General features: G+C 39.3%; 1 protein-coding gene across 4 annotated transcripts in view; it reads right to left on the reverse strand.

The window, feature by feature from the left end:
* Window positions 1-16,876, reverse strand: part of LOC121289139 (syntaxin-binding protein 3-like) — a 53,490-nt gene that overhangs the window by 8,240 nt on the left and 28,374 nt on the right. For 3 of the 4 annotated variants that reach the window (XM_041208236.1, XM_041208238.1, XM_041208239.1), the window contains exons 8-16: window positions 14,491-14,581; window positions 13,685-13,809; window positions 10,089-10,190; window positions 6,628-6,685; window positions 4,208-4,273; window positions 3,323-3,403; window positions 2,992-3,130; window positions 1,283-1,386; window positions 824-922 (exon numbers count right to left, since the gene is read on the reverse strand). In XM_041208236.1, the coding sequence (XP_041064170.1) occupies window positions 824-922; window positions 1,283-1,386; window positions 2,992-3,130; window positions 3,323-3,403; window positions 4,208-4,273; window positions 6,628-6,685; window positions 10,089-10,190; window positions 13,685-13,809; window positions 14,491-14,581 (865 nt within the window). The remainder of the gene's footprint in view (window positions 1-823; window positions 923-1,282; window positions 1,387-2,991; window positions 3,131-3,322; window positions 3,404-4,207; window positions 4,274-6,627; window positions 6,686-10,088; window positions 10,191-13,684; window positions 13,810-14,490; window positions 14,582-16,876) is intronic. The other variant, XM_041208237.1, reaches the window with a different exon arrangement.

Consider the following 16,876-nt stretch of genomic DNA (forward strand, 5'->3'; position numbering starts at 1 on the left):
GGACTCTCATTGCTGGCAATTCTCAAGGGCGGGAATGTTGGCCTCGGGGCTTAATTCAACAGGAGGTCTGATGCTATTCAGCTAAGTGCCGGATTGCCTTGAAAGTGTTTGACGTGGGGTTCCCACCAGTTTTACAGCCTGTAGACGTGAACCCCATCATGAACATTAAATTCCACCTTTTTTTCCTATGTTGGAAGACTTCACCATCTTTCTGGGGCTCCTGGATAAGATGTTGCTTGACATGTGACCTCTCTTTCCTGTTTCCAACATGCTTCTCTCTCCATTGCAACCATTCTTGTCTCAGCTTTATTGATGAAGAACTTAATCAGGCAATCAACATGAAAGGCCTAATCCAATCAGGAGCTATGTTACTTTCTCCATTGAAGGGAATGTAATCAGTCTTAGGTGCTGACACATAATTTAAAGAGGCCTTTTAATGCCTCTAGCAATCAGAGTCCACTTGCCAACCAATCAGCATTCACTTCTCATAATATGAATTGCTGTTTTCCCCTTATATTGGTATTAAAAGTGTCCTGATAAGTGCAAGATGAAAAGCTTCGACATGTTTCTTTTTTCAGCAATACTGAAGTTTTATACTATCAAATGACTATATGTTTAAGTTATATTTATAAGGTTTCAAAATAGAGCAATGCGCTAATTGAAAAAAATGTAACCTGTAGCTGCTTCACTATATTCAGAAAGCTCTTTTCATTTTTGCAAATTAAATGAAAATAAAGTTTTAAAAGCTAATTCTCGAGCGCTGCATCTTTACACAAAATAAGCATTTATATCCAAGCGAGTTCAATGCTACGGTTAATATTACCTCCATGATATCTTTAACGAATGGAGTCCACCTGGAAAGCTGATAGCTCTCTTCATCACTGCGATCTTTTCGAGAAGGTTTACGGTGCGGGGCATTCGACTGGAAATACACATGCATTAGAATTACGACACATTAAGCAAATTTTAATAGCATCACGATACAAGTTTCATTGTAAACCATTTTTAAACAGGTTTAAGTTAAATGTTTCAATCAAAGTTGTTATTGATAAATCTGTGCAAAAGGAAAAATATTAAAAAGGTGGAAGAATGCTAATGACAGTGAAACGCATCTGTTAATTTAAAGTTGCCCATCAACACACTTTCTCCAAGACAAGAAAATGGTTCTAATGGTTTTCAAAAATTAGTGACAGGACCTGCTTGAGTTCCAGACTAAAGTCCAACTAAAATGAAACAATGAAATGTGAAGCAACTTATAAATTACGCTGATAGTTTAACTTACAGAGAGGATGGGAACATCAAGATATTTCCAATTTTCAATGATGTCACGGTCATCTATAACCTTGCCATGCTGGATAAGTTTGCTAAGGTTCTCTTCTGTGGTGCCTTTAACAGGAAACAAAAGCACAAATAGGAAAAGCACAGTGAATACAGTTAATTTTTTGTGATTTTTAAACATTATCAGCGGTGTCAATTTAAAAAATATGCTACGTAGTACCAGTAATCATCTTATAATGGAACCCCATCAATTTTATTTTTCAAACCTATATCAACACTTACACACACCATTCTTTCCAACTTCCAACAAGCAATATATTTGAATATGCATGATAAACCATTAAAAATGTTTTCTTATGTGCCTATCCAAGCTGCTAGATAGATAGAAGTACATTATTTCAGAGTACTATATATGTTGGAAGTTCTGTGCAGAAGTTGACTAAAGAGTAAGAATGGATCTAAAAGATTCATAAAAATAGCCATCACCTTTATTTTGCAGCAAAATAAATTAATTCAAGCTTAAAGTCAACACACCAAAAATATCACTTTGTTTAAGTGAGTAGGGTAAAAGGGATAGGACATTATTATCTATGGTACACAAACAATTTACTTGGCATCCCAGATGTGCAAAAATGGGAAGGTCTAATGAAATTTGGAATTTTAATGATCCAGTATTCAAACTACAAGGACCAAGCAAGAAAGCTGAAGACCCTCGTCACATAGCTTTAGTGGCTTTCTCTAAAGTGCCTAAACATTCCACGGTTATTTGCTTCAAGACAGAGAGCAGAATTCATCCAAATTTGCAAGATCACACTGTTATTGCATTAACTTACATGTCTGGGTCAGTTTCAAACTTGATTTCAAACATTATTTTAATAATTGGGCAACATGTGACTGCGCATCTTTTGAAAAAAAAATCACAAAGAACTAAGGTCAATAATAATCTTACATTTTCGTTGTGTCTGACTATAGACTAAAACAAAATACTATCTTGTACTTCTAGATTAGTTGAATTTCTACACTTAAGTAGATTAATTTGATTCAAAATATGATTCTCATGTATCGCAGGCTACGTGTATGCATTTTTTAAACTCAGCAGTGAAAAACTACAGGAAATCCCATGTTTTACAGGGGAAATTACCTGTATAAATAGCACTGGGAAACAAAGCTAAAAGATAGCTGATAGAAACTTCAGATCTGTCTCAATCCAAAATGCAGAACACAAAACGATGAGTCCAAACTTTCCCATCCCTATTTATATGCTTAAAGTAAAAATCTGTTAAGTGTTGTTTGTATTGATTCCAGTTATGTACTTTAAGCAGGGAGCTCTGGAAGATTTTCAAGACCAAGAAAAGTTCATGTTGCATTGTAAATTTGTTGCATTTTATTCCACTACTAGCAGCTTTAATTAAACCCACATTAAAAAGTATTATGGCACCAGTTGCCATGAACAATAAACTAAATTACTTGTGCCACTAATCATAAAATTGTATCTGCTTCCTGCGAAACAATGACAAATTCCACCCCTTGAATAAGGCTCATTACCTTGATATAAAAACAAAATCTGGAAAACATCACGAGTTGGTGCCATTGACATGAAACATTTACATATGCATTTTAACTTGTAAAACTGTTAATCTTTCACACCACTGGATTCACAAGATAGAAACAAAATGAGCACCAGATACTGAACAAATGTCATGTTTACTGTACCATTTACGTAGAAGATATAAAGTAAGATGATCCTTAATTTGTCAAAACTTTCAATAGACTTATCCAGCATAATAGGCAGAATGATTCTCATGGGGTCCTTAATTTTTTGCCTTTGTGCATCAATTCCAATGGCTAGGTCCTTAAGAAAAGAGAAATTTACTTACTAATCGAAGTCAATGCTCAATATATCCTTGAACCAGTTGCTTATTTTGACAATTTATGTCAAGAACATGCCTCAATCTTTTAATTGCCAAAAACTATGATAAACTATTATTTACTTTGCAATATCGTAACACCCAGCATATATGGATGCTCAAAGAACACTGTTTACCTGTTCAGCCTTGCATAGTTTATCTACTGTCCCATGGAAAAGCTTCATACAGTCTTCGGCTAAACTCAGGTGAACTGTCTGCTACAGTGGGGGGAAAAGATCAGTTAAAGAAAACACCTTCAATCTAAATCAGATTTAAACAAAAGCCCCAGTAAGTCACATTCCAAATTTCACACTCAGATGTTATGTAGTGACATATGGCCTATCCCTTTCACCCTTTGACTGTAGAATAGCTCAGTGTACAGATGATCCAGCTGTTATATTTTTTTCTCTACTTTGTGCCATTTAACTAATAGGACTATAGATAATACACAGCAGTGTATTTAAGCCTGTGTGTGCAGCAGGAATGCCAAAACTGTTAACATGTACACATGATAAATGTCGAAGCTCGCTAGGATTTACATGCCTATTATAACAGCATGACCTCATTACAATGCCATAACCTCACCTCCCACCATCATCCTGCGTCCTGGAACCCAGAATCTGGGAAACTACCTCTATGACCTTCCCTATCGCCTCCCAAACCCTGGTGGCTGAATTTGCTCACTTTTTTTTGTAAAGCATTTGGGATATTTCATTAAAAACAGTGCAAAATATTACCCCGACTCTCCCACCTCCAAAAATATACAACTTATCACATTGGAAAGGTTATTTAGTTTTAGTCCCCTGCCATTTTCAGGTAAGATTATTCTACAATAACTGTATATACTGCAAATAAAAAAATTTAAGGACATTACACATATTATAATGAATTAAGGACTGATAATGAATACAGACATTGAAGAAATATTCAATGCAAAGAGATTAACTATCTCTCTGAAACTTTATCTCACTACAATATCTCATACAATACGTGGAATTCGAAGCAGCTTTTTAAAAAAATACCTTGGTCTTTTGCTTTCGGTAGTTAGGCAGCTTTTTCATCAATTGAGATAAAGAGCTTACAGTATGCTGGAAGATAAAATCATTTCCAGAAAAAAAAATCAAAAGCAAGCATTCAGTAATGAGGTTAAGGACTAGAAACTACTGCCATCCACATTCAGGCTAGCTGATATAATTCACATTGCTGCAGATTTTGAAGGTTTAGAGCGAGAATAAAATTAAGTAATTGAATAAAAGGATTGTTGTTTCACAAGAGAATTATGGATCAGGCCATCCATTCATATTAAAACCTCCTTACAGCGTCTTAATTTTTTTTCTTGAAATACTCCAGGATTTTCACTTGCATTTCCATACCTGTAATATTATCAAATGCTCCAGAACTAATTTTTCCATTCCCTTAGCTAGCTTATACACCACAAAGGGCAGCTTTCAAAAGCCTCCTTCCCAGGCTGAAAAGTCCCTCTGGTTTTTCTTTCTGTTTAAGGCGCAAACAACGAGGGATCAACATTGCAGCTTTTCAGTGCAATATTTCCAGCACTTCAATTTCTCCCTCGTGACTTGGTAACCAGGAACTGGACACATTACTCAAGATGTATTCTGACCAAAGCACTGTAGAGTTGTCCACACCTTCCATTAACTTGTATTCTATAGTTTGATTGGTCGTAACACTACACTCAACAAATCCAATTAATGCAGAGTTGACGAAGAATCCTGGGTCTTTTGCATCCTCAACTTTATTTGTTTCAATACCATCTTTCTTGGAATCTCTCTTATTGTTCCTCTCTCTGTGAAGTACTGTACAGTTGTTCATATTTAATTAACCTACTATTGGTCAACCCCAGTTACGTATTTTATCCAGGTCGTTTGAAATTCCTCAATTGTCCCTCCTACTTTAATATCATCTGCAAATTTTCCTACTTTCATTGAATATCTGCATTTGTTACTTATTGTTCATATACACACATAACTAACAGCTAGTGCACAGCTACAAACAGTACTTGAAAAGGAGAATAGAATGTTATAGTCATTATCTGAAGAGAATCATGGGAATACAAAAGTGAGAAAGTGATATTTCAATTGTACATAACTTTGGTCAGACCCCATCAGATGTACTTTTTGTTGTGAGCCTCAGACCTCCTGAAAGACATAGGAGGTTTGAACTGAGACAACACAAATTCACAGAATGATACCAGTGATTAAAGGGTTAAAGTATGAGGACAGGCTGCTGCAAGTTGCCTTGTACACCTTTGAGTTTAGAAAGTTGAGAGATGACTAAATCGAAGCATTTAAAATGATAATGCGATACAATAGGGTAGATATAGAGAAACTATTTTGAATGGAGGGGGGAATCCAGAACAAGTGGGGATAATTTTAAAACCCGAGTAAAGTCATTTGGGAGTAGAGGCAATGATGGAATCTATAAACAGCATTAAGGTATTTAAGAAGGCTAATGGAATGGAATGCTATCCTTTATTACGAGGGGGGCTGAACATAAAAGTAAGGATGTTATGCTTCAGTTATACAGGGCATTGGTGAGACCGCACTTTGAATATGGTGTGCAGTTTTGGTCTCCTTATTTAAGGATGTAAATGCATTGGAGGCGGTTCAAAGAAGGTTTACTAGATTGATACCTGGAATGAGTGGGTTGTCTTATCAGGAAAGGTTGGATAGACTGGGCTTGTTTCCACTGGAGCTTAGAAGAGTAAGGGGTGATTTGATTGAAGTATTCAAGATCCTGAACGGCCTTGACAAGGTGGATGTCGAAAGGATGTTTCCTCTTGTGGGCGAGTCCAGAGCTAAGGGGCACTGTTTTAAAATTAGGGGTCGCCCTTTTAGGACAGGGATGACGTTGTGCGACTTTGGAATTCTCTGCCTCAGAAGGTGGTGGAGGCGGGGTCATTGAATATTTTTAAGGCAGAGGTAGATAGATTCTTGTTAGGAAAGGGAATCAAACGTTATCGGGGTTAGATGGGAATGTGGAAATCGAAACACAAGATCATCAGCCACGATCTTATCGATTGGCAGAGCAGGCTCGAGGGGCAAAATGGTCTACTCCTGTTCCTATTTCTTATGTTACGATATATTTCCTTCCCTCTTCTTTGTTAAGAAAGCAACTAAACCAAGAAGCTGTGCTCAGAAAGAGGGATATTGGCTTGGAAATAGATGCAGAAGTTGCCAGAAGGTATAGTCACTTCAAACTTTTTATGTTAACCTTCATCCAGGGATAGCAGGCCAGAATGTACACTTGCCTGAATTACAAAGGCTGTAGCTGCTCTGCCAGTCAAGTTGGCAATAGTGGAGCGATTAAAGTGGCAGCTCTTGGCCAGCCCTTAATACCGGTTCTCCTGTCAGTCTAACTCTCCTGGAGTCTCCATGTAAAACTTATAGAATGCTCATTACAGGAAATGTGCATAAATACTTACCTTTCTTTCTGTTGTCTGCTGGCTTTTAGAAAGCTCCTTTACCAACTTGGGTATTTTTCTATTTAAAAAAAAGTTAATAGAATGCTTACTTTTCAAGTTAAAATAATTGACGTCTTCAGCATTTGTCCCTGTTACACCTGGGAACGATGTAATCAAATTGCAGGGCTAATCTTACTGGGATCACAGAGAGTACTTTCAGATTTAAATGTTAATAACTTGATCGCTAACTAATAAGTAATTACTAAAACAAGCAACATCTTTGTGAAAAGATACTTAACTTGCATGCAACATTATGACGACGAATGCACTGTTTTCTCTCAACCAAAAAAAATCTTCAATGCTTTGACTTGAATTTTTTAATCATGTTCATGTGTTGCGATGGTTATTGTATTTCATATTATTGGCCGTGATCATGAATCATTGGTTGATATCTTTAATAAATGTCTAATCCCCTTAATCTTTCTTTCAGTGTTGCAGTATAACTTCAGTTTGAGGTTTAACAGGTCTAAGTCAAAATCTCTGCACACCAAAGCAGTCAGCAGTTATCATGCAATCTGCACCACAGCAAGAATGGTGGCGGCTTCAGCATTCTGGCAGTGAGAAGTGATTACAATAACTAACCAGAACCAAATTACTGCAGCTAATTGTACTGTGCAATTGTTCATTAATTAGTCAGTCAGCTAAATGCCTTCAATTAAAGTGATCTCAAACTGCAACATTACAACAGCTTATAGACTCTACAATTTTGAAAAGGTATTAAAGCAGATTTCTTCTTCCCTACTTATACCATTCATGGTGGAGAGATGCCCAGTGAAAACAGGCTCTTTGAATTCTCTTCCTCCAGAGAGACAACAAGGCTATTGTGGCTGGGACCAAGAGATCAGACGTGGAGGCAAGGGAGAAGAATAAATTAAACATAGGATGTCTCCCTCTCATGAAGAATATTGTGCTGTACTGCATCATTTTTTGTAGCTCCTTTTAACTATAAAATTAATTTTGTCTTACTAAAACTGTTCAAAACAATACGTACAATCCTCTTCAGTCCACAAAGGAAACCTGCTACAGGTACTTCACCAATTGTAGATTTTATTTACCCTAACATGCATAACTTTCCCTCTAACATTTCTTTGCACCTCTTGAGAAAGTGTCTACCCTCCACCTGGCTAATAACAGTAATTGGGAAGTCGCAATGTGAACACTCTAAGCAGAAAACCACAGCCTAATACAGTGTTGATGCTCCAGCCCTTTATGGGTCTTAAAGGAATACTGGATTTTCTGTGGTATTGCTCATAGTGAGTCAGATGACATACCATTCAAAAGCAGAATACTCCAGATGCTGGAAATCTGAAATACATACAAAAAGTACAGGAAAAACTCAGCAGATCAGGCAGCATCAGTGGAGAGAAACAGTTAACGGACTGGGTTGCCGCAGAGCCAGGAAGACTCTTGGGGTTCTTTAAGAAGGCGGATGGAACTGGATCCCGAAGACCCACCCCCATTTCCAGCAAGCACATTTTGCAGGTAGGGGAGGGGTGAGGGCTAGAGGTTTTAATATTGAAAGCAACCGGGGCAAAGTCCCAGAGAACTGAGGTGGGCCTTTTAACCAACCCACCCACCCCTCCGCCCCGGCACTCAGCCACCTCCGAACTGTTTCCGGGGTCGGTGGGCCCAACTCCAGCAATCACCCAGTCTCCTAGAAAGAAAATTGGACCTTTCGAGGCACTTGCACCCCCCCCACCCCCCGGCAGCATCCCCCCTCCACTCCCACCTCTGCAACAACCCTCCCCACCTCCCAAGGCAGGCGTGCTGAGCAGAAAATTTCCTGAGTCTTGCTACCCACCTGCAACGTGCAAATTCAGCCCAACATTTCAGGTCGATGACCTTTCATCAGAACTGGGAAAAGTTAGAGATGTAATTGGATTTGAGCAAGAGGTGGGTGAAATGGATAGAAAGGTCCCTGATAGGGTGGAAGACAGGAGAGATAATATATATTATACTATTTTGTTGGATAAGAGGGTTGAACCACAAAATGGACGACATATTATTCTGCAGCTAAGGTATAGCTGTATCCCTTTAAGGCATCAATGTCTAACTGTTATTAAGTAAACAAAGGGGAGAATTTTCTCCCCGTCGGGAGGGTTGGGTGGGAGCGGATGTGGGCGCAGCCGATCACTGCTCGCGATCAGCTGGGCACTGCCATTTTATGAGAGCGGGCCAATTAAGTCCCACCCAGAAGTGCTGAGCACTCCCTGTGCAGGCAGGGGCTGAAGGGGGGAGCGGGGGTGCATGAGTCAGGGCCTGTGCTCTTTCGCACATGCGCGCAAAAAAGTGCAGAAATCTCCCTGAGGCACAGAGCTGCCTCAGGGCAATTAGTTTAAGTTCAGGAAAATATAATAAAGGGGAAAAAAAAATTGTTAAGACATGTTCCTCCATGTGAAACTGACACATGAGCTGGATCATGTCTATTAATTTTATTAAAAACTTTTACAAGACTTTAAAAAACCTTCATGAAACCTCATCCCGCCCATGGATCAGGTTCCATGAAAAATGTGAAGGCCGCCTGGCTCTTTGCCTGCCCGCCAACCTTAAGGTTGAAAGGGCAGCTCAGGTCAATGATTTAATTGATTGTTAAATGGCCTTAACAGGCCTTTGACAGTTCGGCGGGCATGTAGCTGAGTTGGCTGCGCACCCACCGAGCTGAGAATCTGAATGATGCCCAGTGACATCGGGACACACGCCCAAATTCATCCAGTGTCACTTTCGTGCCAAAGATTCTACCCAAAGTTTCAGGTTAATTGACTTTTCCAACAAGCTACATCATGTGCGTGAGACCCATTAGATTAAAAGGAAAAAGCTACACAAGCCCAAACTTTATGTGCTTTTGTTGACAGTAGATGATTACAATATAACAATGTAAGTTTGAAAACTCCACATAGCAATTTTTTGAAGTTTCAAACTAAGCACATGAACAAATCTATAATTGCCTTGTAGAATATGAAAAGCACACCAAAGAAAGTGATATCCTTACAGGCGGAGTTACCTGGCACTGGGGGAGTGACAACAATTGGGGAAAGGTATATGCATCAAACCGCAGTTCAGTGAGTCACTCCATAACGCAATCCGTATTATACAAGCAGCACAAACTGCAACATCACTGTTGGATGTTGTTTTATTTAATTTGCATCTTGCTAGTTATTGTTTCAAGTTTCTTTTGTCCAAAACCAAATTTTGTGAATAGTATTTTGTTACATGTGCTTCCTGTGTAAATTATAAACAGTAAGACACAAAATCCTTGTTCAAGTTGTATCTTGGGGCATGGTAGCTGACGGTTTCAACATATCAATGCTGCCAATTAGTTTCTAATAGGTACGGATATTCATACTTTTTACAGGGCACGAAGAGAGAAGAAATTTGTAATGTTTTAAGGTTTCAAATTCAAAACAGAAGGGGCTTATACTTACTCGACAACTTCTGCAATATGCAAATGCCGCAATTTTACCCACAGTTCGTCATCCTCATTCAAAAGGGCTTCTTTGGATGAGGGGTCATCCTTTGTTTGATACCTAATAAAAGTTAAAAGTAACAAAATACAGGATTTACTGTCATTCCTTTACCATACAATAAAAATTAATTGTATTGTAATTCAGAGAGCTACAATCCCCACCACCTCAATTCAAACAGCAAGTTTACCCCCACTGTGTAGCTGCAGGTGTCAGGTGAGGAAGGAACCAGATTCTATTCTCTTATCCCACAAGGTCGCTTAACTACCAACCTTCATAACCAAGGATAACATATGAATAAAGCCCTGTGACTTTATACCTTAAACCCCTTAATTACTTTACACACTACCCCACAATACCCAACTCCAAAATTCAGATTAAACCTGACGAGCTGAAAAATGTCAACACTGACACTCTGCAACTTTTCATTGATACAAGTAGTACTTCATCTCTCTGAGCCAACAGGTAATACTGGCATTTAATCTGGTTTTATTGCATTTGTTACATTCTGACAGTGAAACAAAGATTTACAGCAGACGAGCTACTGAGGAAGAAAACCAGTGCCAGTTCCTTTTACCATTGTACCCTAACTCAGCAGGGGTGTGGGAGCCAGGACAGGATATTAGAAAGTAATACCAGGCATAGAATGTTGAGAGGGGCAGATAGAACTAAAATAGAGAATAGTAAGTTAATAGATGGAGTCGGAGTAAGGGAACAAGTAATGAAGTCTAAATCAGGGTTACACTGCATGTATGTGAATGCACAGAGTATAGTTAATAAAATTGGGGAGTTACAGGCACAGATTGCCTCATGGGATTATGATGGTGTGGCGATAACAGAGACCTGGCTTAAGGAAAGGAAGAGCTGGGTTACAAAGTGTTTAGAAAAGATAGGAAAGGGAAAAAAGGAGGGTGGCCTTTTTGGTTAAGGGGAGTATTGCAGTACTGGAGAAAGAGGATGTGTCAGAGGATTCAAGGACAGAATCGATTTGACTGGGGCTAAGGAATAAGAAGGTGCAATTGCTCGGTGTAATATATAGACCACCAGCTAGTGGGAAGGATATAGAGGAACAAATCTGCAAGGAAATCAAAGAAATGTAAACATCGTAAATTACTTATAATGGGAAACATATATAGACTGGGACAGTGGTAGTGTAAGGGGCAGTGGGGGACAAGCGTTCCTAGATTGTGTTCAGGAGAATTTCCTACAGCAGTATGTGTCCAGTCCAACAAGAAAGGAGGCACTGCTAGATCTGGTTCTTGGGAATGAGCTAGGCCAAGTAGATCAAGTGACAGTGGGGGAACACTGAGGGGACAGTGATCATTGTATCATAAGGTTTAGGATGATGGTGGAAAATGACAGGGGTCAATCTAGAGTAAGAATAATCAACTGCCAGACAGTGGACTTCAATGGGGCAAGAACAGAGCTGGGCCGCACAGACTGGAACCAAAGGCTGGTGGGAAAAACAGTAGTTGAACAATGGGCTATCTTCAAAGAGGAGATGGTTTGGGCACAGTCAAGGTATGTTCCCTCAAAAGGGAAGGGTAGGACAAACAAATCCAGGGCTCCCTGGATGACAAAGGAGATAGAAATTAAGTTAAAGAAGAAAAAGTGTGCTTACGGCAGATGTCAGGTAGAAAATACCATTGAGAACCAACCTGAATACAGAAGATTCAGAAGGGATGTGAAAAAGGAAATACAAGAAGCAAAGAGGAATTATGAAAAAGTCTGGCAGCTAACATAAAAGGAAATCCCAAAGTATTCTATAAGCTCATCAATAGTAAAAGGAGGAGTAGGGTCGATTAGAGATCAAAAAGGCCCTACACAGAAGCAAGAGGCATGGCTGAGGTGTTAAATGAATCCTTTGCATCTGTCTTTATCTACGAGGTAGATGCTGCCCAGGCCATGGTGACAGTGGGGGAAGCTCACTTACTAGAAGGGTTTAAAATTGATAAGGAGGAGATATTGGATAAGCTGTCGGTACTTAAAGTTGATAAGTACCGGGACCGGGTGAGATGCATCCAAGAATATTGAAGGAAGTGAGAGTAGAAATTGCAGAGGTACTAGCAATAATCTTTCAATGTTCCCTGGATTCAGGGAAGGTGCCGGAGGACTAGAGATTTGCAAAATTAAGTCCTTGTTCAAAAAGTTTGTAAAGATATACCCTGCAATTATAGACCAGTCAGTTTAACTTCGGTGGTGGGGAAACTTCTAGAAACAATTATTTGGGATAGAATTAATAGTCCCATGGAAAAACGTGGATTGATTCGGAAGAGTCAGCATGGATTTGTTAAAGGAAAATCGTGTCTAACTAACTTGCTGGAGTTTTTTTGAAGAGGTAACAGAGATGGTTGACGAGGGCAAGGCCATGGATGTGGGCTTCCAAAAGGCATTCGATACAGTGCCACACAACAGACTTGTGAGGAAAGTTATAGGTCGTGGAATAAAAGGGACAGTAGCAATGCGGATACAAAATTGGCTGAGGGATAGAACACAGAGTGAAGGATAATTTCAAAGTTTGCAAAACTTGGGAGAATTGTAAACTGTAAGGAGGACAGTACAGAACTTCAAAAGGACATTGACACATTGGTGGAGTGGGCAGATAGGTGGCAGATGAAGTTCAATGCGGAGAATTGTGAGGTGATACACTTTGATACAAAGAACATGGAGAGACTGTATAAAATAAAGGATACTATTCTAAAGGGTCTGCACGAACAGAGAGACCTGGGTGTATGAGTCAATAAAGGTGGCAGGGCAGGTACAGAGAGCTGTTTCTAAAGCATACAGTATTCTAGGCTTCAATAAAAGGGGCATGGAATACAAAAGCAGGGAAGTTTTGATGAACTTATGTAAGACACTAGTTAGACCTCAGATGGAGTGTTGTGCACAGTTCTGGGTACCACACTATAGGATAGATGTGAACACATTGGAGAGAGTGCAGAAGAGGTTTCCGAGAATGGTTCCAGGGATGAGACACTTCAGTTATGAGGAAAGATTGGAGAAGTTGGCACTGTTTTCCTTGGAGAGGAGAAGGCTAAGAGGAGATTTGATAGAAGTTTTCAAAGTCATGAGAGGCCTGGACAGAGTAGATAGGAAGCAACTGTTCCCGCTCGTATATGGATCGGCAAAAGAAGCAAAAGCGAGGTGGGAAAAAACTTATTCACAAGAGCAAGTAGTTAGGGTTTGGAATGCACTGCCTGCAAGTGTGGTGGAGGCAGGTTTAACTGAGGCATTCAAGATGACATTGGATGTTTACATTTTTTTTTTATTTAAATAGAAACAAATTGCAGGGTTGCGGTGAAAAGGCAGGAGATTGACACTAAGTTAAAATGCTCAGAAAAGCGATGCAGACAAGATGGGCTGAATGCCCTCCTTCTACACCGTAACAAGTCTGTGATTCTGTGAAGACAGTTTATTTACTTAAGAAACAGAAACTCCGGTCCATAATATTTTCCTAACAATTATTTTATGGTTCTCCCACCCCCAACCCCATCTCCCACCCCATCAAGATGTTGTATCAGAGCAGTACTGTATTAAAAAGGTTCTCCAATTCTTACCTATAAATATCATTTTCAATTGAAACTAGGTCATGTGCCATGGCCTGAAAGGTTAGCTCATGCAATATTGTCGACACTGGATCAAAGCCACGGTCAATTATTAAAAGCTGTGACTGGGTTTTTCCCTGGAATGTTACACACCACAAATTAGTTATTAACACACAATACAAATGCGCAGACGGATAAACAAATCAAGTAATCACCACCCTCCCTCATACACTTGAATTTCAAACTACCTTTGTACAGGACTCATTGTGTGGACCTGTATACCATCCAGTCCAGTGTCCTGGTCAGATTTAATACATTTTGTTCTGTACACATAAACAAGTGGCATCTAGAGAGAGTACAGCAGCTTGCATTCACATTCTCAGCAGGTCATTTGGTATACTGCTAGCCAAAATACAACTAGGGTGTCACTCATGATGAGGTGTGAAACAAGTATATGTGTTTACACTTATAACATTTGTGGTTCTGTTGGAGCAAGGCCTGAATGATTGGAGACATCAACACTCATCTACCGTTAAAGACAAAATAAGTTTCGTTTTAGGCAATGGTTATGGAGCCAAGCCACAATGGAGCTGTGATAGCCCCAGATTTGGTGGTGGTATATGTGGGATGAGCTCACCAAAGGCCCGACTGATCCCAGAATGCCATAGTGACACTGAGCTGCACAACTGCACGCTGATGGCACTGATATGACACAAGAGCTAATCAACCAATACGCTTGCTTTGGCAGTCTTACATCAAAATGAGCATTGAAAACTTTAAATTGAATCAGAATCTATTAAGTTTTAAACATTTCCTACCTTTATAATGCGTTGTTCATCTATTTTGTAATGTTCTGCTAACTTTTCCTCGACCATGTTTGCAAGACACTCTGCATTATTTTCAGTCTCCCTGGATACAATGACAAAAATATCAGAATGGAAGAAAAAGAAGATTCTGATCCAATTCATCTTCCTACCTTGACAGAAATGAGTCACGAATTAGAAGTCACCTCTGAAACTTTTGTATCATTAGAACCAATTAACGAAGTTTCGTAGTTTATTAATCAGCTCTTGCTGGGTAAACAACTCTGTCATTGCATTTTGTTCCAATGGCCTGCAACATCTTAACACCAAAATAACATCAATACATAAAACAAAACCACAAGAGAAAACAGCTGTAGATTGAAACAACCAATGGAGGAGTCAAACAATGCTGAAACCTTAAATAAAAACAGAATTTACTGGTGATGGACAAGTCAATCACATCAGAAAGAGAAAGACGGTATTTTGGGTGTAATGCTCTGCCCAATTATAACTAAGCTATAATTTAAGTAAACCAGTTTTCTTTTCCCCTAAATGCAGACCAACCTGCACTTTGATTTTAATTCCATTTTCCAGTATTCTTGGGGCCAATTTTGACTTTGTGGTGGCAGAAAACAACCTCTTAACAGACCAGCTGCCCACAGTACATCCTGCCTGATTCTCCCTTCTACTAAAGTCAATGGCAAGGAAAATCAGACAGGGTCTATAAAGGATGACAGATCTGCAACCACTACTTTCTATCACCGCTGAAACCCCTTTTGTACTTACACAGCATCTGACAGAAGGTGAGGTCAGTTGCCCATATAACAATGTGGTCAACAAATGAGAACCTATCATTTAAAAATCAAATGGACACTTTAATAGTGACACTTTCCGCTAGTTACAATACATGAATTAAGATGATCCAAAGTGGTTTCTTTGTCTATGTTTCTCTTGTGAGCTAAACCGGTGATCAACAAATAGGAACTGTCAAAAAGATTACAATCCATGTTTGATTAAAAAATAACTGCAAAACAGCATGTACAAAACATGTTTTAAAATTCAATCATTTAGTAAGAAAGTTATTAACTACGGGCATTATACTTAATGAAACTGTTAACTGAAACATAAGTTAAGTCTACAATCCTGGGAACAAACATATAAATGAACAGCTACGTTAGATCTGTTAACAATAATTAACCACGAGTAAACAGCTATACCCCAAAAGTATTCAGTAGAAAGTAGGCACCTAATTTCTTGTAATTGATACATCTCACAATTCTAGATAAATAGTTTTCTTTCTACCTCCTCTACAAGGTTGAATGGTACTTTGGTTCCCAACGGCTGCTAGCAAATTTGTCTCCCCATGTGCAATTGTGTCATATACACCAAGGTGACCAAGGTTCAGTTTGCACAGGTCACAATGCAGGATGTGTACTTAGCAACAGAGCTATATTTTATTACAGTAGCAGGGAACGTGGAGTTTGCCCTATTTTAATATGTCTTTTTAAAGAAAGACTTGCATTTATTTTGCACCTTCCACAACCTCAGGATGCCCCAGAGCACTGTACAGCCCATAGAGTATTTTGAAGTGATATCATTGTTGTTATGTATGAAGGGCAGCAGCCAACTTGTGCACAGTACACTCCCACAAACAGGTTATCCAGTCACCGCAATGCTGATGTTGACTGAGGGACCAAAATTCTAGGGATAGCTCCTCTGCTCTTCTTTGAAACGGTGCCATGGGATCTTTTATGTCCACCTTAGGAGGACAGAAGGAGCCTTGATTTAACATCGCATTCAAAAGACAGGAGCTCCAATGGTGCAGCATACCCTCAGTACTACACTAGGTGTGTCATCCTAGATTTTATGTTCAGGTCTCTGTTGTGAGGCTTGAACCAATAACCTTTTCACTCAGTATCAAGAGTGTTACCAGTGAAGCCATCACTAACACCTTTTAGTCATCATCTTCACCAGGAAATTCTCTAACTGACAAAATGGGTAATCTGCTCCCAAGTTCCTGTGATGCTACTCTTAATCCACCTGCATTATATAAGCAGCACGGGTAGGTAACTTGTCTTTCCCCCTTCCCTACAGGGAACGGCAAAGCCTCAGTAGAACAGAGAACAAAATTGTGTTCAGTGCATTATAAGCACATGCCCACATCTTATCACGGAGCAACATTTCTGAAGATGTTTCTTGGATGCTAATATGATGTAAGTATTAAAGAATTTTTTTCCCTTACTGCCCAAAGGTGCAGACTCATGTCAGGGTAAGCTTCCACAGAACCAGGATATATACCGTACCTGGCCCAAGTAGTCATTTTTCATATAAACCTAGACAGTGAGTGAGTGTTGGCAGACCACTTATTCATATGAGGGAGCATTCACAGGAAACATGGTCC

Source organism: Carcharodon carcharias, chromosome 16 (genome assembly GCF_017639515.1).
Source record: "Carcharodon carcharias isolate sCarCar2 chromosome 16, sCarCar2.pri, whole genome shotgun sequence".
Taxonomy (NCBI): domain Eukaryota; kingdom Metazoa; phylum Chordata; class Chondrichthyes; order Lamniformes; family Lamnidae; genus Carcharodon; species Carcharodon carcharias.